A 24,067-nucleotide genomic window follows, 5' to 3' on the forward strand; every position below is an offset into this window, starting at 1 on the left:
TATATAAAGAATTAGAATTTGTATTTAAGTACAGTGATGTCAGTTTTTACCTTGTGAGTGCAGTTCCGATTTGTGTGCGAATGGCCTCCCACTGCTCCCTGCTCTGCCAGGTGAGGCCGGTCTGTCCTGGAGGCTGGTCGTCCCTGCAGATCCTGTCATGGGTGAACCTGTCCCGGTCTGGGGCAGAGGGACGGCTGCTCAGCTTCAGAGCCAAGGTGTCCTTCCTTCTGACCCTGCTGGCCAAAGCGCCTGGATAACAGCCAAGTAAAGATGTGTTTTTAACAGATTTCCTGATACCAGGAACATCATTAACATCTTTGTTTGTATCTTTAAATAAAATGAGCTCATGTTTACTTAGAGGGGGCTCATCCTCGTCATCTTCATCTGAGTTATCATCTTTATAAATCACAGGACCTTCCGAGTCGCTGTCATCCCCATGCATGTCATGATCTCTGTCCTCATCGTCCTCTTCTTCTTCCTCCTCATCCTCCTCCTCCTCACTGCTGTTTCCCCCTGGGATAACACAAACACCTGCGTCTCCCACCAAGCATCGGCGACTCCGAGGCTCCAGCTCTGGCTGGGGAATCTCACCATCATACTCTTCCTCTTCCTCATCATCTTCCTCTTCGTCTTCTTCCTCTGAATAGTCATCCTCAGATCTGATAGATTGAAGAAATTGACACACAGATCAGCATTACAGACAGAGATGAAACATCTGTTTGTTTCTAATCTACTAATTAAGAGATAAACTTTGTGCCAGAACAAGTCTGACATGTTTCAAATGAGATTTATCAAATCAAAATGTATCAAACCTTCAGAGGACACGTTTAAGCTTAACTAGGACTCAAATCCTACCATCATCAGTTATAACATAACTTGTTGGAAGTTTTTTCTATAGCCCTGAGTACAGAGTGTACAAGGCTAAAAAAGTGGATGTGGAGGATGATCACAGACACATAAAAAGATGAATCACTGGTGAAATGGATGAAATCTCTGCAGAAAGCATTCACATATTTCAGCATCATGCTGTCTTTGTCAAGTTAGCTTGTTTCTATTGACATGATAGCTTTGCTTTATAAAAGCCTTTCATTATTTTTCACGAGAAACTCACAGTTTCAGAGGTTGGATGCTGACAGGAAGGGGACGACCACGATCTCCGTGGTACTCTTGAGGTGTTTCGAAAAGTAGTGTGTGCGCTCTCTGTGATCCGTCTGGATGCGGCTGGGCGGGGCCGGGACTGGACAAGGCTCGCTGGATCATGATATGAAGTGGGACAGGAGCCGGCCGCTGAGGAGACTCATTGGTTGGGCTTGGAGGGTCAAACAGCATAGGTATGGGCTGAGGCAGTGGGTGGGGGTAGGAGTGCTGATGGTGGAGGTGGTGGGAGTGTATGTGTTGGCGTGGGGGAGACGGTGGTATGTGTGTTGGCAAGGGAGGGGACGGAGGAGGGGGAGGCAGCTGGAAGGCCATAGAGAGGTCTCTGTGGTCTTCCATAGAGAATGGTGAGGGGTTGATGGGATGCGAAGCAGAGGGGTCCTCTGTGATGCGTTTGGTGACGGGAGTGGTCCTCTTTGGAGGCATCGGAGGAGACGGCTTGGCTGGCACAAGGCTGGCTCCCCCTTGAGTGAAGTCACCTGGAAAATGATAAAAAGCATGAAGCCAAGAAGCCATAGCTTTGACCTGCGAGAAAGCTGCAAGAAAGGCTTTATTTTTCTATGTGACAGGAGTGCACATGCATCAGCTCTGCCTGCATAATGTACCCAAAATGTGTACACGTGAACACGCAAACATTGGGATTACATGTGTGGCTGAGCATTATTGTGTACAGTGTGTCAGATCACATGACCATGTCAACATGAATGCACACAGTGCCCTTATACACCAGTGTGCAGCATGTGCCCCAGGTAACAGAGGGAAAGGAGAGACATACAGCCTACATGCTCTACTTAGCCAGAAACTAAACCTGCCATCAAACTGCGTTTAAAGCATCCTTAAAATGCAGAAAGACAAAAAGCTCAAATGCAAACCTGCTAATTGTTTTACATGCACATGTGTGGATTCACAAATAAATCTTAACATTGTATAAAATGTCTTTAAAGCCAAGTTAAGCCATAGATATGCTTTAGATGCATCATAACAGATCAGTGTTATCAGCCTTGAAACATGCGGTAGCATAGATTGAACTGGATAACTTTTTTTTTTCTAAAACAAGTAAAGCCATTATGTGGAAATCCTTTTTCCTCTCCATCCATTCATCCGTCCGTCCGTCCATCCTTCCACCCATCCATCCATCCATCCATCCATCCATCCATCCATCCATCCATCCATCCATCCCCTCAATCTATTCTAGCTGAGCAGAAGCTAAGTGGATATAAACTTCACTTGATGTTTTGCAGGCCACAGCAGGAACCTGCTGACTGCTCTCCCTCATTCACATGCGAAGTGAGAGAGAGCAGCGTTAAAGTCTAACCCCACACACGCAGTTGTCTCTCATACTGTACATATACAACCAGACTACTCATCATAAGCTCAGTATGTGCATGCAACTCTTATATACAGCATCTAAGGAAAAGCAAACACGGCCAGTCAGCAAGCTATTGGCATTAGGGGAAATATGTTGGCAGTTTCAAAGGAGGCAACATGATGAAGAACGCAGACTCTTAAGGATCGGAGGGGGGGAGGGGGCATTCCAGACACTGGCACCCTGGCCACTGAGATACCAGGAGGTATCCTTTTACCTGAGCGCAGGCCTCCAGCCCGCCGGCACAGGTAGACAGGTAGGGACAGGTAGACATCGTAGTCGCATTCTCGCTTCCAGCAGGACCAGTAGAGTGGAAGCTGAGCGTTCTCTCCCCCCTGCAGGGCGGAGACTAACAGGGAGGAGACGGATGCCTTGAGCTGGTGTGTTTGATTAATGCATGTTCAAGGTGGTACTGTATTGTTGTGTCAATGCACCATCAGGGAGTTGTTGTAAAATATGTCATCATTGTTTACCCTCTATTGATTTACTTTCTCAGTGAGTTTATTCAGTATTGTGGGAAATAAGTCTAGTTTTCTTGTCAATATTTGGGAAGATGAATACAATGCTTATTCCTATCACAAAGTTACAACCAGGACAAGGTTAGCTTGGCATAGCCTAAAGATTGAAAGTAGGTGGAAACAGCTAGCCTGGCTTTCTTCAAAAGGTAACAAACTTTGTGTGACAGCTTTTCATAAGAATTCAAAGCAAAACAATCATCTAAAAAGTGTAAAAACAGGATACTGTATCAGCTTGGCTAGGCTGATGTATCCAAAATGCAGCTTCAAATTGAATCAACACATATAAGAGTTGCATTAAATCTTTTAAGTAACTCTGAGCAAGAAACTGAGTATGTGCATACACCAACATGTAATTAAATTCCTTTAAATGGTTCTTCTCAGTAACTTAAGCTTTATGCACAGCTTGCAAAAACAAATATGCAACTTGTTTTTTAAGTGAGCCACATTTCATTGTTTCTACAAGTTATTAGAGATAAAAAATATGTGCTAAAATGGAAGACACAAAAAGTATTCTTAAAGTGTTTGACAAGTCACATGACTACTTGACGACATGACTGATACACACCTCAAAGCATATCATAAAAAAGCAGCAAGAAAAAAGTACATACAGTGTGGTGTGGCAAAAATCATCAGATGTCTAATGAGTTTAAAATGAATCAAATTAGACAGCCTTGCCCAATTGGGAATTACAGCAAGATCCCAGATGAGACAAAAACCCACAATAAACAACAACGAGCACGACTACATTGTGTCTGTGTGAACAGCATCCACAGCCACAGGAGTCCTAGTTAACTTCTGAGAGTAAAACACAGGAAAAAGTTGCAGCTAAAATAGTCCAGGCGTAATAAGGAATTAACAGGGGAGAAGCTGCTCAAGCTGTTCAGATAACATCATTACCATGATGTGTGTGTGTGTGTGTGTGTTGGAAGTGAGTATGTGTGTGTGTGTGTGCGCAGGCGTGTGACTTCTCTTAGCCATCAGTTGTGCACTGACTCATAAACGTATATATTGTTTCCAGCAGTGGGAGGACTGCATGCTAACTGAGCAGACATTTGAGTGTTCATAATGCACATTTGTGACCGTTGATGTGTGCTGCGTTTCATCGTGCGGTCAGCGGTCATCACCTGTTAACAGAAACGCAGATTATGCATCAGAGCTTACCCAGCATGGTAGTGTTGCCCCGGTTCACAGGCTTGGGTGGAGGCAGAGGGGGCTGCTTGGCACCCTGAGAGGTGGAGGTCGGGGCTAAAGATGAACACTGTTGGGTGGATGCGCCAGCAGAGGAGATAGACCGGACAGGTTTTGAGGTGCCGGAGGGGGAGGAGTACTGGTTTGTGGGGTGGTTGGAGGGAGTGCGAGGTGGACCTTTGCTGCCAGGCTCAGCGGGTGAGGTCATGAGCCATTTTGGAGGCATGACAGACTGTTTAGGTGGCAGAGGTTCACGCAGGGTGTCCCGCAGGGCTTCTGGGTCGGGGATGAAATGGCTCTCTGACTCTGTGAAAACACAGCATCATGAGGATGTTACATAATTAAAGTTCATTCCACCAAAGTAACTCAGGTACACCATTGTGGTACACAGAAAATTTGAACAAAAAAAATGCCAGAAACACATCTAAATCCAGATCCTGATGTGGGACAAACACACTTCTCTACTTGTCAGATGTTTAAAAACGCACTCATCTTCTTCATTATTGAATTAGTGATCTCATTATAAAATACCTCCCCACATGGCTATAAATGTTTCAGTTCAGGGACTGAGCAGTGAGCCATTTTCTGCTGCCTCACCACTCAAAGCACTCTCTGTGATAGCACTTGTTTGAGAACTGCATTATCTGGGGATCAGCTGTGAAGATAAACAGAGTAGGCGGCTGCAATTACCACCAAAACCCACATCCCTCTGCCCACCACACAACATCCTCCCACGTTGCTGCTCCCAACTCCCACGCCATTCCTCAAACCTGCAGCTCTGAAGTTCAGGGTTATTTATTTACCGACAGGCTTTTATCACAGTGACATCACACGGCCAAAAAAGAGGAAATAATACAGAGGGAAGGAGGAAGTGAAATGTAGAACAGAGAGAGCTGGGGATGTGATAAAGATAGAAAGAGAGTGGGAGAGGGAGAGAGATGCAGCATGAGAGAGATCATTTCAAGGAAAGAAGGAAAATGCAATGTGAGACAGAGAAAGCAGCCGAGCAGAGGAACAGTATGGAAAAGTGAGAGAAAACGTCAGTTCATCCGCAAATTTGTTGTGAAAAGTAGCGATTCACTAATGAGCTTTAACTGATAGGACAGCTGATGAGAGAGGAGACATGGTGTAGAGAGAAAGAGGATCACATGCACGAGGGTCGGAGTCAGACTCGGGGCCAATCAACAAAGACTTTGCCTTTGCATGTGGGGTGCATCCTCTACTCACTGAGCTAAACTGTTGCCCTCAGTTATTGTTGCTGTAATCTGCATTTGGATCATTTTGTTTTCCAGCTGACTCACTATCACACTTTGGTTGAGTGCAGCAGCAGCAGCAGCAGCAGCAGCAGTAAAACGATCTAGGCTGATTATGTGTCATATAAGTTATAACGGGACTACTTGGATCTGTATGAAACAACCACAAACAGCAGTTCAACAGAGAGTAACGTTGGAGAAGAATGAATTTGCTGTGTCTCTTAACCAATTATCACTGAGTTGACAGTGATAGCATCAAAGGGCAATAATGGGTATAGTGATTGTGCCACAGTAATTAGGAGAGGAGAAGAGAGGACGAGTTATTCCCTCATGTTCCTGAATAAGAAGCTGGTAGCTGGAGCAGGGCCCCTGGGAGCCACCAGGAGTCGTCTATATCGGGGAGGACAGCACATATGCAGGAGAGACATATCAAGAAGGAATGAAAGAACTACAAAGACTTAAGAATGACTGATTATCATCAAACATATGTGAACCAGGTCATGTGACACAAACACTTCTTTGACTCTGAATAAGAGGACAAACAGCAGAGATCTTGTGATTCAAGTATTTCTGACCAGGTGGAAGACCTCAGATGAAGAGAGAACTATAAAGAGATGTATTCACCTCTGTGAGCTCTTCCCTCCTCAGCAGATGCATGTCGAGGGAGTGTAGGTTTCCAGTCCGCTTCTGGTCGACTCCTCCTGCAGTCCTCTGACGGGGCCTTCTGTAGCCCGGGTCTCTTATGCCCATCCTCTGGGTGAAGTCTCCCCCCACGTCTGCAGTCCTCCATCTGGCCATGAATCTGGCCCTGCCAGACCATGTTAGGTTTCCATTCACCCTGAACATGTCCTCGTGACCCTCCCCCTCTCCACCCATCTTCATGCAGTCCTGTGCCTCTGGAGCACGGAGCTCCCCGGCGTTCTCCGTCCGAGGGAGAGCGACCCCTGCGGTCATCTGGCTGGGTGAGCCAGGCCGGGTTCATCCTATAGTCCGACTCAGAGCAGAGTTTGCCCTGGTTGCATGGGCTCCTGACACCACCGACACCGCCTCCTCCTAGTCCAGAGCTCAGTGGCAGAGTGTGACCGTTCTTCACATAAGCCTGCTTCAAGGTGTGGATGTCTGCATCTGAAAAAGTGGACAAAAGAACATGAGATCAAGATACAGCACTTTTCTGAGCCTTCAAGCACAAGCACTAAAAGCAAACTAAATATTTAGTCTGTCTAAATTATTCACTCTTTTACGCTGACTTTGGTTTTTGAAGAACACTTTGCTGTTTTTTGTTTCTTTACACTTGAACAAGGACAATCTCAACAAGTTAGCAAACAATTAGCTGAGGATTCTATCAAAGGAAAATGAGGCTGTAGCACCCACTGATGACCTGATGTAACCTTCAGGTCATTATTGTATATATTAAATATCTTCTAGCTTTAGACAGCTGGTCAGAAAGATCTACGTAACTATTTTTTTTCTTTTAAACTTAATGAACAGATTTAATGACCTCAAAAATAATCCTTATAGTTCTAGTTTTAAAAAAAAGGAAAGGTGCCCCCTATCCGTGCCTGGTACACAGTCTTGTTGGTGTGAGCAGCTGTAGATTTTTATAAATGGGCTTCTGCAACAGCAGGGCCCGCACTACGTTTGCACACACCCCTCTCAGAGCTATTTCGCTGCAGGCCACAATTTGTTCCACTTTCCCTCTGCTCCAGAGAGTGGCGTGCCATTTTAAACAGATATTAATTTGAAACACAGCAAGGTGAAAGTAAATTTGCCTCTTTAAATATGTCTCTGACACCTGCTGGTTAGGAGGACAGTGTTCCTGCCATAATGTACCGATGACTTCATGCACTGTCTGTGTGGGTGTGATAGCCTCGGGGCCTCTGCTGTCGGATACAGACACTGCTGTGCAGAGAAATCAGATGAATCACAGACACATCCTTACCGTTGTCCGGGACCTCCTTCAGCACTCCCTGTTCTATGAGTTCCTGCCGTGTACGCCTCGTCGACATCTTCCTCTCCAGCTCTGCAGTCAATAAACAGAACTGGAGGTTACACACAAGTTTCAGGGGAAAAAACAGTAGTGAAATGGGTCACATCTAGTGTGTGACCTCATGCTTTAAATGCAAAGATTTAAGTTTAGAGCTCAGGACATTTTGTTTGCAGCTTATCGTTGTATTGTAGCTTGCTCCAAAAACCTCAGAGCCAAAAGGAGGGTTATTATTCAGGCAGGAACACATGCATTGAGAAATCTTGATGAAAGCTGAATGAAACTGATGTGGACTAGGGAGAAAGGAAGGAAGTTAACTGGCTCTACCAACACAATGCATTCACACTACAAACCTTCTGAAGTCTCCTTGAACTTGTCGCTGCTTTTCTTCTTCCTCCACTTCCAGGGCTTGAAGATCTTGCCGAGGGTAGAGAACTTGCCCTTGCGCTTCGGGGTGCTGTCCCCCGTGCTGCCCCCCTCTCCCACCATTGTGCTGTGGTGCTGCTCAGCATCATCATCTAAAATAAAAGTGGTGATAAGAAGAATCAGTGCATAGTTTGTGCTGCCTTAATGAAGACGCAGGAGATGGGAGTTTAGAAAGATCGGGCTGGTCTTGAAAAAATGCTCCCCTCTTGACAATCAAGGGGAGTATATGGACTATAAGATTATGTAGTTGTACGAGTGCTTCATGGACCCAGTATTAAATCTGGTTAATGGCTTGCCGTCCTTTCAGAGCTTTCCCAATCATTTTAAACATGCCAGATATTTAATATTTAAAATATATTAAGATGCACAACTTGTTGAAATCAAGGACGACGACAATATTGATGTCTAGAGTAACAATCTATCCATAGCTGATTCTAACACAGATGTTTTTTCATGACCTCTTCACGTCTGAAAATGACCTATGAGATTTGATGTTTTGAAGTCATTACTAGTAGTCCGTCCTTTTAAGTCCCTCTTAAAATTTTACTCCCACACATGTCACAAACTGGGTCGCTTATCTTTCTCAGAGACAGTGTTCTCACACTACTGGCACTAACTTTCACATCTGACCCTGAAAACAAACCAGAGTTTTTTCCAGCAGGTGACTTTCTCTGCCCAATAAAAACCCTCTTCTCTGAATCAGCAGTTAGGTATACTAGCTTGCCAGTATTGAATTGAGGCAATATAGATAAGACTTGAAAAGATACGGAGAAGAATTGGCTACTGACATCGGTGCATGACACAGTCTGTCAGCAGGGAAGTATTGGCTTATATTGATGTTTAACTGATACATCGGTGCATCCTTACAAGTATAGGAGACTTTTACAGAACTTTCAGTGCAGGACCAAGAGAGAGAGAAGTAGAAAGTGCTGCAATTTTAGCCCCGATGGCTAATGATAACTAGCATTTCAGCACTTCAGCTGATCATAGTCAGTCTCCGCTGCATCACCTTAAGGTCACTTAAGACCACATAAGAACATATAAGAAGGTATCTTGCCCCCTCTGACACCCAGGGTGTTAAAAGTACCTTCATAAAACTTCATGTGTCACTACTTCCCGATGTTGTGCTGCGCTCATGTTTGTAATAAGAGAGAAGAATATCAGTGAAGTGTTTCCTTAGTTGCATAATGCAACATCATTTTAAATATATGAAAGATTTAAGTCTAGTTTGAGTGATAGACTTATCAGTAGTTATAATACTCTGACAGAAGATCTTTGTAAAGAGAGGACCATGCTCATTAGAGCTGTTATTATCTTTAGCTGTTAGTTCTCGGGGACTCAGTGTGCTTTGGCAGGGTGATGCTGAGAGCTCATAGACTCCTCCACAAATCCACAGTTAACAGGAGAGGTCTGATGCTGGCGCTCAGCCAGGATTTCTCACTGTCAAGTGCTCACATTCCTTGGCTGGATGGAGAGTAGTGCCTTATCAGCCTTTCAGCCCTCGATGCCTCTATAGAGAGGACAGGCTCACACATTGATGCAGTCACAGTGGCAGGAGAAGAAAACTTCACACAAACTGCTAACAATCAAGAAGTGAAGAACACTTGTCATTATGAGATGCCATTAAGGCTTATAGTTCTCCATTAAATGGTATTCTGCATTCAGGGTCATACATTCTAGGTGGACCTGATTGATAGGTCACCTGACTGGGTGCTGAGCTCAGAGATATTTTCAAACATTAGCTCTCTCAAACTGCAGCTGATGTACTCTGCAGACAAAATATTTACAAGTTGAGGAAGAATGGGCTCCAATTTAAAACATCCAGTCTCACAGAACAAAAAGGAAGTTTTGACAGCAACAATGCCTCGCAGTTTGATTCCCATAACAAAATGCTCCCACACAATACCTACAGTGCTGATTTGACACACTATAAAACTCTAGTAAAGTATGCTGCATAATTATGATAACAATATCATTTCTGGGTGGATCTGACTCTGTGTTTGACACAAACAGCAGGGGCTTTAGGGAGAGCAGAGGACCAGCGCCCCTGGAGCTGGCAGGGTTTCAGTTTCTAGCTAAGGGACATTTTAGCATAGTGGACGGTTGCTGACACAGGATTCAAACCCATTTTTGCAGCTGAAGGACAGAGTCTTTAACCGCTGCTCTACACTGCTACCTCAGTGCTGCTTGCAGGGTAAAATTTGAACTGAGTGCTTACATAGTGTTTAAAAAGCCTGACTGTTAGTGAAACCTCCAAAACAGCTCAAATCAGATCTTCTATTTAAGAGTCCTGCACTGCAGTCGGCTGTAAAAAATTGTATTTGTTACTTTCACAAAAGTTTATTTATTTATTTTTAGGTTGTTTTTTTTGCCTTTGGAAAAACAGACAACTGTCTACCTGACAGAGGTGTGTTAAGTGTCCAGCTTCCATGGTGGTGGGACTTGAAGCAGCATGCCATGGGAAGGCTGAGAGCATTCAGGAAGGCCAAAATCAGCAATCTTGTATATATCCAGATACGTCTTGAAAGACAAGTTGCAGTCTCTGCAGAGAGCTCAAAACCACAGCAGAGATGGTCCAGGTTCAAGCGACATGTCCGCACCATGAAAATTCAGCTTATCTTGGGGAAGTAGAAATCTGAGGATCCAAACCAGCTGCCATAACATCCAGATTAAGCGTTGCTCCAGGCAGCTTCCCCGTGAACCAGAACTGAGGTTCTCACACGGCAGACTGCTCTGTCACAGCAGCCGCTGACACAGTGGCTCAGCTGAAGCCAGTGAAGCAGGATAAGAGCTGCCTGTGCCAGGCCCGCACACTCCAGAGCACTGCAGAGATGATGATAGCACAGGACTCAGCCCATACAGCAGGCATCTATTTGAACAAGATGACGGCACAGATCCTTAGGAGGCTTGTACATAGGCCACAGATGCCTGATTATAAAAAGGCGTCAATCCAGTGACACAAGAATCCAGAAAAAAGGACAAAACGTGCTGTAGGTGTCAGTGATTATCACACTGAAGAGGGCGGAGGATCCAGTCATAACGATTCCTTATAGACAAAAAAGAAAAGAAGAAACAACTCCTACTTTGTGTTATTGTTTCAGCAGCAGTGAGAAGAAGTCTGGTGTGCGGTGGCACTCCAGCTGAGTGTGACTGAGGGTCTGGGAATGGGAGTAAAGGGGAAAAGAGAGCGACAAAGAGAGAAAAAGTACATGAGTTATGGAGCCGGGGGGTGGGGGGCAGCCTGGAAACACAGGGAGGAAACCACACTCCACCCTGATTCTGTGAGTGAGAACAAAGACAACCTCTTCCCCTCACACTCAAAACAGACTGGACTGTACTGCTCATGGAAGCACAGAGCTGCAAGGACAAGTGACACAACCAACACCAATGAGTGAAATTAATAATCTGACTGTGTATCCAGATTAATACTGACATATTATCATTCAGAGCAAAGACAAATCTAATAGCCATGTCTGTAATCAGGAGCTGTGCTGAGATAAGGCATGCCAGTCAGGAAACATAGGAGGAACTGTGTGTGTGTGTGTGTGTGTGTGTGTGTGTGTGTGTGTGTGTGTGTGTGTGTGTGTGTGTGTGTGTGTGTGTGTGTGTGTGTGTGTGAGTGTACTGCTGACGTACCCCTACACACTCTCTCAGACCTCTCCCACCGGGACTAGATTTCCCACTAACCTCATGATCCAATGAGTCATGGCAGACCGGGTCAGGTGAGCATGTGGTTAAAGGAGATTGTTGTTTTTAAGGACCCGGCCGACCCTATCACTTGTGTGCAGTGGTTAGGAAACACATCCAGCCTCATTATGACCCTAACCCTGGCCAGTCTACTTTATAAACCCTAATCCAGTTCACTTGCAACACAAAGATTTTAGAATCACAGTGATTGGTACTAACATTTTGCAACTCCTGTACAAATCATTGAACCATTTTAAAACTAAAAAGCAAAGTCATGTCCCACCAAATGATCCACTACAGAGAGTGCAGCTATGGATATCTGGAGGTCAAGATACTTAACTGAAGAGTCATTTATTTTTCAGGCTTACAAAATACTGATTAAATGCCTGATTTAATGTGTCCAAATTCTCTGTGTCAGACAAAATTTTCATTTCAAATGACTATAATATTTTTTCACCTTCTACCTCGCTGAAGAAATGACTCTAATATGCAAAATAAATGTGCAACAGAGGCACGAGTGTGTAATAAAAGCTGAGATTCATCCGCGTGATCCAAACTATTTAACATTCTTTGTGCTACTAAAAGTAAAGTAGGGGGCCCAGTGCAGACTTGGTGGAGCAGCTCATACTCTGAAACCTCTCCTGGTTGTTTTGATTTTGAGAAAGGTTGGAAAACAGTCAACTGATCACATGCTGTCTCTGGCTGCTGAGGAATGCACAACTGCACAAGGTATACACAGAGTGCATGAGTGAGTCCAGTCCAGAAACTCACCGCCATTGTTGTGTTGTTGCTGTTGTTGAGGGTCCTGGGCTGTGGATTCCACACGAAGGATCTGTCCCATGATCCAGCCCCTGAGGGGCCTCTACCTGTCCTACACCCAGACACGTGTGCTCTATACTCAACAAATCAGCAGCCACACCTGCAACCCTCCTTCTTCAACAACCTCCCTGGTCCTCGTGTATCTCTTTTCTTCCTCTGTGTTGTTCTCGTCTACCCTTCCTCTATACGCCTTTCAGTTCAGTCCTTCCCCTGTTCCTCCCTCTCACAATCTCCTCAAGACGTTCCCTCCCTCCAGGAGCTGGACTCCCTCTCCCCCTCGCTAACTGACCCTCCCTCCTTGGCTCATAGCACAGGTCAGCGTTCAGTGAAAGATGCCTACCATTCCTTCGAGGAGGACGGGTTATGTTTTCAATTTGATGTGTGTGCTGCGGTATGTGGTGCAATGTATGCATCCAATAATGTACGTGCAATTAAATGTATGCTTTATGGTGCAGCTGTCCTCAGGAGACCAATGATGTGTTTGATCTGAACACTCTAAAACAGGCTGAACACAACAATCCAAACATCTAAGCAAGAGAGAAACTTCTCTTAAAACCTCAGAGCTCAGACAACAGTGCATGCCAGCACAATAATCTAGCGTGCACACTTGTGTCAGTAGTTTTTTTCTTTCCAAGCAGCAAAAAGATAACAAGAACAGAGGACAGAGATGGGCAGTATCTGTATAAGCATATCCTACATTGGTGTTGGCAAACAAACACCTTAATTTAGTCTTGCAGTAGAAACTGCAGGAGTTTCAATGAATTTAGTCTGACAAATGCACATGCTAAATAGTGGCAGTGTAAGGGTCAAGTCTGCAGCTCACACTCAACACTTATACATCAACAATAGACACGATGCTTAGCAGAATGACAGCTGTTCCTTTAACACTCAGCTAACCGATGCAAGAGGGATCACAAGTCCGTCTGACATATAGAGAGGTGTTAATCAGACATATGCTGCCGTTCCTGTTTCCAGTATGCACAGGAATATTACACTTCCACTGTCATTAAGAGCTGGCAGAGGGTGTTTGTCATGCTGCTCACCTCTCTTTATACCTCCCCAGACACAATTTTATACACATCTCCAAGTCTCTTATCACAATTTGAACAGTCTTGAAGGCATTAGCATGACTTTGAAACATGTTTGCAAGGGAGAGCTGCCTTGTTACGGGCTTGGAATTAGGGAGAGCAGTGTAGGAGAAAAAAAAGAGAGAGATTTTTTAAAACTAGATAAAAAAAGGCAGCGCGGACTGAACCTGTGAATTAGCGCTTTGATTCCTATTGAGGTTTGTCTGTCTTCAGAAAACCTCGTCCAACTGCTCCTCAGAGGAATCCGGAGCATTGAGCTGTGTCATTATGCCTGGTAGATCAGAGCTTTCAGAGTGTTTGGCTGCATCTCGAGCTGTTTCTAAAGATGGAGAGCTCGTGTGTTCGACTGTGTTCCTTTTCTCTCCCTGTGCCCCACATACAGACTCCACACCGGGCCCGCTTCCAGAGAGAGCTGAGCCAATCTGCATGAGCCCAGAACCTGTTGGCCTGACCTGGATAACAGACTGGGCCAGGCCCCTTCAGCAGGAAGGCAGATTGGGGCAGGTACACACATAAGTGAACGCACAAGGCTCTGTTGAAGATGAACAAGTACAGATAAGTGGAAGGTGAAACATGGCTCCGTGTCACTGCTACAATGTCATTCATGACTGCACATCAGTGTTTTCTGAGATTTATTTTTATGGATGAGGCTTTAAAGAACTGATTGATGTTGATATTTGTGTGATTGGCTGACGGATGAAATGATCATCAACAGGCAGTTTGTTCCTAATGTTTGTTTGTGATTTTTCAACATTTTGGAAAACACACTACATTTGGCCTTCTTGCTGAGATCAGAGTGTTTTTCATGTAGGAAAAGTAACACAAGGCAGCTAACAAGCTAGCTAGCATATCAAAGGCTGGATACAACTAACTTAAGGCTACACACTACAGGATAATCGAGCTGATTTTTGTACCGATCTCCCCCTTACGATCAAAGCCAGCAAAGACCCGATTGTCTGATGTTTGCAAACAACATCGTATCTGTTTTCCTGCGGTGTGGTGTGTGTTAAGAGTGATTTTGTCCGGTCGGAGCCGCTCAGAAGGCCTCAGATGGAGAGATCGAAAATAATGACCATGTTTAATAGTGGTGCAACGGATCATCGTTGATCCGTGATCCGTACGGATGCCTCTCCACGGTTCGGCACGGACGTGGTCTGCGGATCGGTTGATGAAAAAAGTTGCGCGTGTTCACGTGATGACCGCATGTTCAATCCACACTCACTCGTCAAGCGCAGCGGTAGTCATGGCAAGTGAAGGAGCAGAGGAACTTGAAAAACCTCCTGCAACTTTTAAGTCACATGTATGGGAGCATTTTGGTTTCCCTGTGAAATACAGTGAATGCTGAATGTGCTTGAGCCCCGTTATGAAACTCCGTTGCGCACCCACTAGACCAGAGGTTGTCAATACACGGCCGCGGGCCGCACCCGGCCGCCTATTTGTGGCCCCCGAACTGTTATTCCTTAACTCTGTGTTTTGGTCGGGTCACCGTGTGTTTACCGGGACTTGTCTCCATGTCAGATACGCAGACAGGCTGTTACTGGGTCTCTTAGAGTTCACTGCTGCGAGTGCAATTTTTAACTTTCACTTTCATTTATGGAGCAGTTCGCATATTGGTACTTTGCCAGCTGTAGGACCCTAGAATGCTGGAAAACAGAGTTCACAGTTTGCAGCTCAAAGAAAAGTGGACGGTGAAAATCAGCGAATGAAAGAAGAATGGAGTGAAACTTTTGAAGTTCCTCTGCTCCTTCACTTGCCATGCCATGAAATGCAGTGAATGAGGCAGGACTGGGCCCACAGATAGGGTGCTTTGCACAAGCAGTAAATTTTGAGTTGAATCTTGTTTTTATTTAATGGGCAAAAGTTTACAAGGGTTTTACAAAATAAATGGAGGACAAAGTTATATTTGTCTTGTCTTCTTTTCTTTTTTTTTTTTTTTTTTGCTGATCCGAAAAATGATTCGATCCGTGACTCAAAACCGTGATCCGATCCGAACCGTGAGTTTTTTGATCCGTTGCACCCCTAATGTTTAATATTTGCCTCTAGAAATCCTATAGTGTTTGAGATGCTCCGAGAGGAGCCGAGCACACTGTATGTAATGTCACGTGTACCGGAGCAAAAGCCAATCAAGATGCGAGCTGACTCAGCTGACTGACGGAAAAGGAAGTAAACACAAACAAAAACATGGCGCAGGCGAAAACAAAAGTCTCTTGGACCTCAGAAATGGAAGACCAACTTGTGCGATCTGTCTTTTGTTATTATCAAGTGTGTGGTCTCTAAATATGTGAAGGTTTGAAGAATCCTGTGATGTGTGTCAGCCATTAGCTGAGCATGGGACTTAAAACTTGGCCCCACCCGAAGGTAAAAGAATTCACATGGCACCTGGTCAAGTTACTGTAAGGCACATAATCTTTGTAAAACAAGAAATTGTTAATTTACATATATATTTTTACAACTTTTCATAATGAGACCAAACAAGATATTCAGCTCTACTCAATTCAATTTTATGGACTTTCTACTAACGCTCAGGTACAGAGTAGGATAGAGTTAAAGCTTGTATGATTGGGGCCTTGTGGAATTTTGTGAGCTGAAGCTGTGATTTGGGGCTTTTTTTATTTCTTCTGTCAAACAGGTAAGCCATTTCGCTCTGTATCCAGACTTTATACTAAGCTAAGCTGCAGTGGCTGCAGTCAAAAGCTTGAATGGCTTCTATGGTGCTGATATTTGCATGGCTTTTATTATGAAGTAGCCACAGGAAGTCCTGTGACAGTAAATAGGGGTTGCTTAGCATATGCACATTTTGACATTTTCAACTTCTGTCTAGGCTTGCTGGTTTTACAAAAAGGAACTTGCTAGCTGGGAAGCTACAGGTGATGACGAATTTAAAAAATGCCACTGCACATAATCAGGGTTACACTTCCTTTTCCTGCACAGCTGCTGGGTTTACAAGAGAGGACAGGTCCGAGCAGTCATGCCACTGTTGACGGCTGTAAAGCACCTCCTCCTGAGACACAGCATCTCATATTCTCACAGTCAAACTTGGAAAAACAAGTTAATAATAATGACACAAAAGTCTTCACTTGCTACACATGTAACACGCAGATGTATGGCTTGAAAGGGAAAACTGTGCATGAAGAAGTCGTGAGAAGAAGGGATGTATGGCTTGATTCCAGAGTGGCTCATAAAATGCACAGAGGACTAGACAGACATCCATAAACACAGTGGATGTACAGCCAGATGAGTGGATCTACAGCTCTTTCCACAGCATTACCACTGCACTTAACAAACCACAACGAGCAACACGGTACTCACCACGATTTTCCATTACAGAGTTTGAGGCACATCAACCAACGGGTCCTGAAAAACAACAGTTTGAGCGTCAACACCAGCTTACGCTGTGAGCTGAGACACATTTAGAGGTAAACCAGGGAGAAGAAGCAGTAATTTGGTTTTCCCCAAAACCGCTTTTTGGCAACTGATGCGCCAAAAAACATCAACACTGTGGTTGGGGATTCAAGGGATATTTAGTCTTAAATGTTTTCATTAAAATTCCCTGAAAGCCATAATTAATCCTTTAATGTTGAAAGTATCTGAAGCATTTTAGGCGAGGTCATCTGGGGGAAGATAAACTCAATAATCCCAGAACTCTTTGAAGCCAAATTTAAAATCAAACATCGCACATTAAATACAACAAATTATTCACTGAGCCGAGTAATGTTTAGACTTCATTATCAAATGCTTTAAGAAAGAACTTTGTCATAATATAGTAATCTCTTAGAATAAAATACAGTTATGACCTGATGGTGGCCAATATTGCAGAATTGAAGGGAATATTTCTAAGCTTTATACTTCCTGCTCCAAATATAACAGCAAAGTAACAATTTTTAAATGACACTTCATATCTGACCTTAGCCTCATTAATTGTGAGTACATGTTAATCCCAAAAAAGCATATACATACACTATAGAAAGTCATGGGTGGGGTTGGGGTGGTTGAGGTCCTCAGCAGCAGTAGAGCAGTAGATTTCAGGTCTCCAGCATGCTAAAGGTGGCCTCCACCCATCTTAACCCCTGTAAAGAAAAACAAAGCAGATTAGATCAAAGTCAGTCATTAAAGGTGACATATCACGCTTTTTTCATCAATATATATTGGTCTAAGAGGTCCCCAAAACATGTCTTTAAAGTTTATGCTCAAAAAAACACTTTGAAATCAGATTTTGGCATGCCTGAAAAGTCCTCTTCTTCATTCCTCCTCAGAACACTCTGTTTTCCCTCTGACCACGCCCCCTCAGGAAGTGGATGTGCCTCGGCTCTCCAGCACGTTGATCTAATGTTTACATGTTGGCTGAATATACACGGCTGCTCAGAGATCGCGTTACTTCAACCCTCTGAATCTGATCCAGAATCTGATCCTGACTGAGAGGCGCCTGCAGCAGGACCTTTCTGAAGGATTGGTCACAGATTTAGTGTTTCTTGTTGTTTTATTTATCAGTATGTAGACGTGTGTCTTGGTACACAGCTACGAGCATGTAGCTATGTGGCTATGCTAACTAGCGCTAGCACTTATCCATGACAAATAAAAATCATCCACTAGATCTTCAAATCTGCAGACGTGGGGAGTAAAACCGACCTCTGCCAGAAAGGCAGCGGGACCTTTTCTGAAGGATTGGTCACAGATTCTGTGTTTCTTGTTGTTTTATTTGTCAGTATGTTGACGTGTGTCTTGGTACACAGCTGCAGCTACGACATGTAGCTATGTGGCTATGCTAACTAGCGCTAGCACTTATCCATGATAAATAAAAATCATCCACTAGATCTTCAAATCTGCAGACGTGGGGAGTAAAACCGACCTTTGTGTTTATTAAGACAGCCTACAACTAGCATGCCTCCCTCCTAAGCTCCTTGTTAGCACACATTTGTGCAGGTAATGAAAAACAGAGGGGGGATTCAGTATTATTTTATACAGTCTATGGGCTGAACAAGCTCTGAGCTCTGACTCCGTGACAGACCGGATATTGTTGTTACGTAACAAAAACACGGAAGTCTGAAACGGCTCGTTTCACACACATTTACATAAAGGTGTAGAAATCAAAACAGGGGCAGAATGGATTTTTTTCATTCTCGGGGGGTTTGTAGACATGCCAGGGACACATATTTCAGGTAAAGAACCATTAAAAAGTCCATTTTGCATGATATGTCACCTTTAAAAGAAAGCTGAGAAATAAGCAGCAAATCTTTCATCACCAAAGAATATCAACACAGTAAACCAGAAAAGGCCTGGGAGGTAAGAACCTATTTACATCTGATATAACAAGGTGTGAGCAGCATTTATATCTATTGAAGAGCCTTCAGAGTGAGGATGGGTAGTATTAAACCTCAGGGGCAGACATGACATGTTTGCTGCTTCATTTTAGCGCCGGTACTTCAGAAGATCTGATTGAGTACAGATGTTTTTTTTCAAGAATGATAAAAGGTAGACCAAAAACATGTATAAAAAAAAAAGACCCAGGAAACAGATTTTATGAAGCTGTACACCGTTTGCTCAGGACACTGTAATAAAGTGGACGTGTTTAAAGAAGTATACAGTCTGAACAGGCAGGAAGTAGAAAACAAACTCAGAATTATTAAATCGAGGTGTGTAAGAACGTCTTTCAACACTCAGTCTGGTGAAACTTCAACTTGATGGACTTCTTTGGCTGTCTGAAATCAAACACTGACGCTCAAAACGTGACAACTGAAGTGTGAACCGACTCGAGATGCCTACGATGCTGTGGAAGTCTAGTGGGAGAACAGTTTCCTGGCATACAGTCAGACCTTTTGTTCCAAATGGGCATTGTTCAAGCTACTCATGAGCATAAAGTCAAAATGCTCTCATAGAGACACTTCAGTCATGTAATTAAACACTTTGACTGGCCAGGTGCTCCACTTCATAACGCCTCTATGACCCCTCTAAGTACTCAACTATTTAGGAATGACAACGTTTCTGCCTTTGACTATTTCAGCTCACACAGCGAGCCAAGAAAATACTATGAATACTCCTTATTAATTTCAGCAATACAACAGGAATAATCTACTTAAAAGTAAATAGGGTAAATTCAAGGATGAAATTGGAATGCTCCATTTCTTATAGTTAGAAAATGTATATGTGAGAATGAGTTATTCATTATTCCACAAATAACATAATTTCTTAAGCAGACTTTTGGAACATTTGATGTTAGTTCTTCCCAAATGAGAAGATTTGATTGCTATTCTTTTTCAGCTAGTTAGCAATAATATATGTTGTTTAGGAAGCACAAGTTCCCCAAGTGTTTACAGATTACCTCTTCTCAAATCAGAATACTTGCGTTTTATCTGTTCTTAACACTAGGGGTTCCAAAAGTGTGGGTCGGGGCCCCCTGGGGGGTCGCGAGACACAAATGGTGGGTCGTGAGTTGTCTTCCAGAAATGTTATTGTTTTTGAAGTTATCAAAAAATAGTTCATTTTACCCATCATAGTAAGACATAGACAAAAATAGTGGCCAACTGAGCTAAATTTGAAATAAAATCTTGAAAATAGAAAATGAAATGAGTTTTCTGACTCCTAAGTTTAGGGTTAGGGAAAAGTTAAATATCAAAAGCATCAGTAGCAGTAGATAATTCATAACAACACAGGAAACACAGCCACATGCTCATATAGGTAGGCTCATTTTTCTGCAGACCAGCTAAATAACGCCACATTAAATCACTTCGAGGGACAGTGGGTGTAGTGCTGGGCGATAATTCAATAACGATAATTATTGTGATAAAATTTTTCTCAATATAAATAACAATGTTCAAAGAAAATTAGATATAAATAAACATGTAATTACACCCCCGAGCCACTTAAAATGGAGGGGGCACTAGGGCTGTCAACAAATATTCTAAATTTGAATATATATATTCGAATACTGTGGAAAAAAACACATCGCGGCTGCTTTGCGAGTGGGCGCACTGCATGACTGGTCAGGGACAGGTCACAGGAGTCACACATGCACAGCGTGAATCAGACGGCAGAGAGAAATCCTTCCGTCCCCGGATCCTCAGTGCGCTCTGAACGCGTCTTTTCCTCCGCTGGGAATACAGTGAATAAAAAGAGATCTGGCCTCTTCACATGTGGACTGTCTCGTGTTTTTGGCAAATAACCTGTCCGGCCTAAGACCCTACATTGACGGTGGACTAAAAGAGCCCAACAATCAGTGACACTGTGATAAAATGCAGTTTTTCCTCTTTTTTTTATACAAGCGCCAAGAATGTAAGTGGACTACTTTTTCGTTTTTAACTTCAATTAATGTTAATAATATTTGCTTCAATCACTGAATGAAGCCTGCCTATATTAGGGACAAGAGTGGGGACCTTTAATTGCTCGCATAAGTCTTGTTCAGCACTCACTCAGCGCACTGCGCACAGAGAGGGGGGCGAGCGAGATGTCTACGGTCTTAAAAGTGTTAAGATATAGACCATTAGGTCATTTACTTGTTTTGTAATGTGTAGGTATGTTTTAGGCATGTTAAATTTGAAATAAAAATACATATACAAGTAGTTATGTCTCCTTGTATTAGTTTGTCCACCTGTTATTGACATAATGCGCAAATATAGATATTCGAATGGTTCGAACCTATGGGTTTTTTTTAGAGCGAATATTCGAACGTCATTTTGGAGCAATTTTGACAGCCCTAGGGGGCACTAATGAGCTTTAAATGTTAGATGCCCCCCAACAGACAGAAGAAGAAGACGGCATTAAACAGCCAATCATGTTGTGGGATGAGAGTTAGGCAGGGCTTAAAGATGTTCGGAGCAGAATGTTAATCCAGCTGAGACGACCGACCGCGAAGCTGAAGAAGACTCAAAACCTACCAGCTCAAAGCAGAGTAGTTAGTCAGTTTGGTAGGAATGGTGTAAAAAAAGTTACTTTTTTTTTGTTGTGTAATCTCCAATCCTCTGTCCTGATTGGTTAAGGGGCGGCCCCTACTACGTCCTCCGATTGGTTATGAGTCCGGCACTATCATGACTGCACACGGCGATCTGTGTTGGGGGGCTAAGAGGAAATGTGGTTAGGAGAGATAGTGTTGACATTCGAAGTCCCTCTCTCTGAGCAGATCTTTATTCTGTGACTACCAACAGCAGCTTGAACTATTAACTTAATAAACTTCATTAAATGTCCTTTCAGGATGTGGGTGAAGGAAGAGCACCGAGACGTCTGCTGTACGTTTCTAACACGTTTAATGTCCACCGCGACCGTAGTACAAAGGAACACTGAATGACCGTCATGCATTCACTGCAATGTGGTAAAACAATATCACTCTGCCTGTAACCTGTAGTAATCTTAATGGGGAGAGCAAAACTCAAAACAATACTCTACTAAACTGATACACAGTATACAGTTTTATATATATTTGTTGTAAACTTAAATCAGATTATGGAAATAACCTCAATCTGAGAAAAATAAGAATTACAAACTAAAACTTCCCAAAAATCTAATTTCACACACAGGACCTGCTTCCTGTTAGCACTGTCAAAAAAGATGGATTCAAGAAGCTTATCAGAAAACTAAATCCAGACACAAGCTAACGAACTGTCTGGTTTCTTTAACTTTCACTCAGGACCAAAAATCTGCATTTAAATTTAAATGAAATAATGATTTGATATTTATCATGATAATTATCGACCGATGAAATATTTCATTGTGATAACATCATTTTCAATATCGCCCAGCACTAAGTGGGGGTTGTGAGTCTTTGGCACCTATGTTTTGGGGGTCGCGGTCTGAAAAGTTTGGGAACCCCTGCTTTACACTACTGTCAACTTAACATGCAAGAAATCACATGGGGCACAGGGGGTTTGAATTGGGATGTAACAATTCTCAATATAATAATGAACTGTTCATTATAGCATCTATGGTCCAATATGCACTTATGATTTGCGGTCTTGCAAATTTGTGATGCAGGGTACGCAAATGTACGATAAAGCTTTCTGCAACTTTTCTGTTGCCCTCTCAAATAGACACTGCCAACATTACTCCACATCTGCAACACCATCACCCAGCTATATCCCTGTCTGGAAGCAGGATAGCAAAGCAGGCAACCCCTTCATCCAAAAGCCTTGCTAATAGCTTTCATCAAACATACCCTACTGGTCCACAGACACAAAATCATAACAAGGGCAGTAAGTGTGCATTGCCAACAATTTGCAGCTGTTTTGATCCTTTTTAGTTCAAAAATGAATTAAAGAAATAGTTTTTAAATTGTAAAAATAGCTTTTTCCTTTCCTGTTAGCGTTGCTGTAAAATTTGCCTAAAACACCAAAGACTGGAATACCAAAAAAGAAGTCATGACCAAATCAAGCCGAGAACCGTGACCCAAAAAAAAAAAAAATTACATATATTGAACCGTGGGCTAACTTTATTGATGCATTCCTAGTGAACATCATGTCAACAATAAGTAATGCTTAAATTTGACTAACTGGATGGTAAATTGTTGTTTCTCTGTTAGAAAATAGCTGCAAAGCTATGAAAGCCACATCTTCGGGGCAACTTAAGGAGGAACTTTAGAACAGACATCTGATTTTCATGAAATACCAATATAATAAATGACATGAGAAAGAACAATTCTGATTGCTACTAAGAAAAAATGCACATGACCCCAAACTACAACCCTCAACCAGACTGCAAAAATTCATTCAGTCTCTCTCAAACATTACAGATGAATTTCATGACTAAGTCATCTTTCCAGTGGTCTAATTGAGCTCGATAAATTCAGTAAATTACTGGTCTGACCAAACTGCACCATCCCTGTCTTGCAGGCCAATTTTATTTCCAACAAGGAGCCGTTTAAGAGAAAAGGATAGTTCAGACGTCCAATAATTTGACTGATATGGATTTTTTGGGACTAATACCAACTTTGGAAGGTTGGTATTGGCTCTACTACCTGGATGTAATCAAGCACAGGAGATAGCTGGCATCTCACAGCCCGACGCAGTTTGGCAGAATTTGGTCTAGAAAAAGGATATAAAGCTGTATGTGGGCTGTGTCTGGCTAAACTGGCATATAACCACTTGGCCTGAGCAATGCATGCCCAGCACCGGCATGTGGACATTGAAGCCTGGTTTATACTTCTACGTTGACTCTCTAACGTAGCTCACATACTTGTGTACTTGTGTTTGCATCGCTCTGCAATACTCCACCCAAACACTAGTTGGCAGAGCGATTTCCATACCAGTCATATTGCCAGTTTCTGGTGCCACTGTATTCTTTGCTTGTTTGTGCACAGGAAACTAGGTTGACTCAAAGTGAATTATGTTAGGATTGGAACTGATATTGGGACAGCAATTATTGCAAACAAGACAAGAGAGGAAATGTTAGAGGACATGGAATTTTATGGCCACTGTACTGCGATTCTAGAAATGTTAGTGCAAGAAATATGATGCTACCCAGCGGACCAATCACAGGACTTGTGGTCTGTTTTCTTACATTAAGACTGATAGGAATTGAAATTTCCCTTCCTTTCCTTCTAACTAGGAAATGAGTTGCTTCGGAACATCCTTAACTTCTACCATTGGCCTATATTGGCCTGT

The 24,067-nt window shown here is 43.1% G+C and overlaps 1 protein-coding gene across 10 annotated transcripts in view; it reads right to left on the reverse strand.

Moving 5' to 3' along the window:
• phactr4b (phosphatase and actin regulator 4b) overlaps nt 1–24,067 on the reverse strand; it is a 31,221-nt gene that overhangs the window by 3,106 nt on the left and 4,048 nt on the right. For 4 of the 10 annotated variants that reach the window (XM_034697960.1, XM_034697959.1, XM_034697963.1 and 1 more), the window contains exons 2-11: nt 17,442–17,551; nt 16,794–16,838; nt 7,818–7,982; nt 7,420–7,500; nt 6,105–6,605; nt 4,201–4,533; nt 2,739–2,870; nt 1,112–1,634; nt 355–659; nt 51–249 (exon numbers count right to left, since the gene is read on the reverse strand). In XM_034697960.1, the coding sequence (XP_034553851.1) occupies nt 51–249; nt 355–659; nt 1,112–1,634; nt 2,739–2,870; nt 4,201–4,533; nt 6,105–6,605; nt 7,420–7,500; nt 7,818–7,982; nt 16,794–16,806 (2,252 nt within the window). In that variant the 5' untranslated portion in view covers nt 16,807–16,838; nt 17,442–17,551. Of the gene's footprint in view, nt 1–50; nt 250–354; nt 660–1,111; nt 1,635–2,738; nt 2,871–4,200; nt 4,534–6,104; nt 6,606–7,419; nt 7,501–7,817; nt 7,983–12,348; nt 12,624–16,793; nt 16,839–17,441; nt 17,552–24,067 lie in introns of those variants that run through there. The other 6 variants (XM_034697967.1, XM_034697965.1, XM_034697966.1 and 3 more) reach the window with 3 other exon arrangements.

This window comes from Notolabrus celidotus, chromosome 12 (genome assembly GCF_009762535.1).
Source record: "Notolabrus celidotus isolate fNotCel1 chromosome 12, fNotCel1.pri, whole genome shotgun sequence".
Classification (NCBI taxonomy): Eukaryota; Metazoa; Chordata; class Actinopteri; order Labriformes; family Labridae; genus Notolabrus; species Notolabrus celidotus.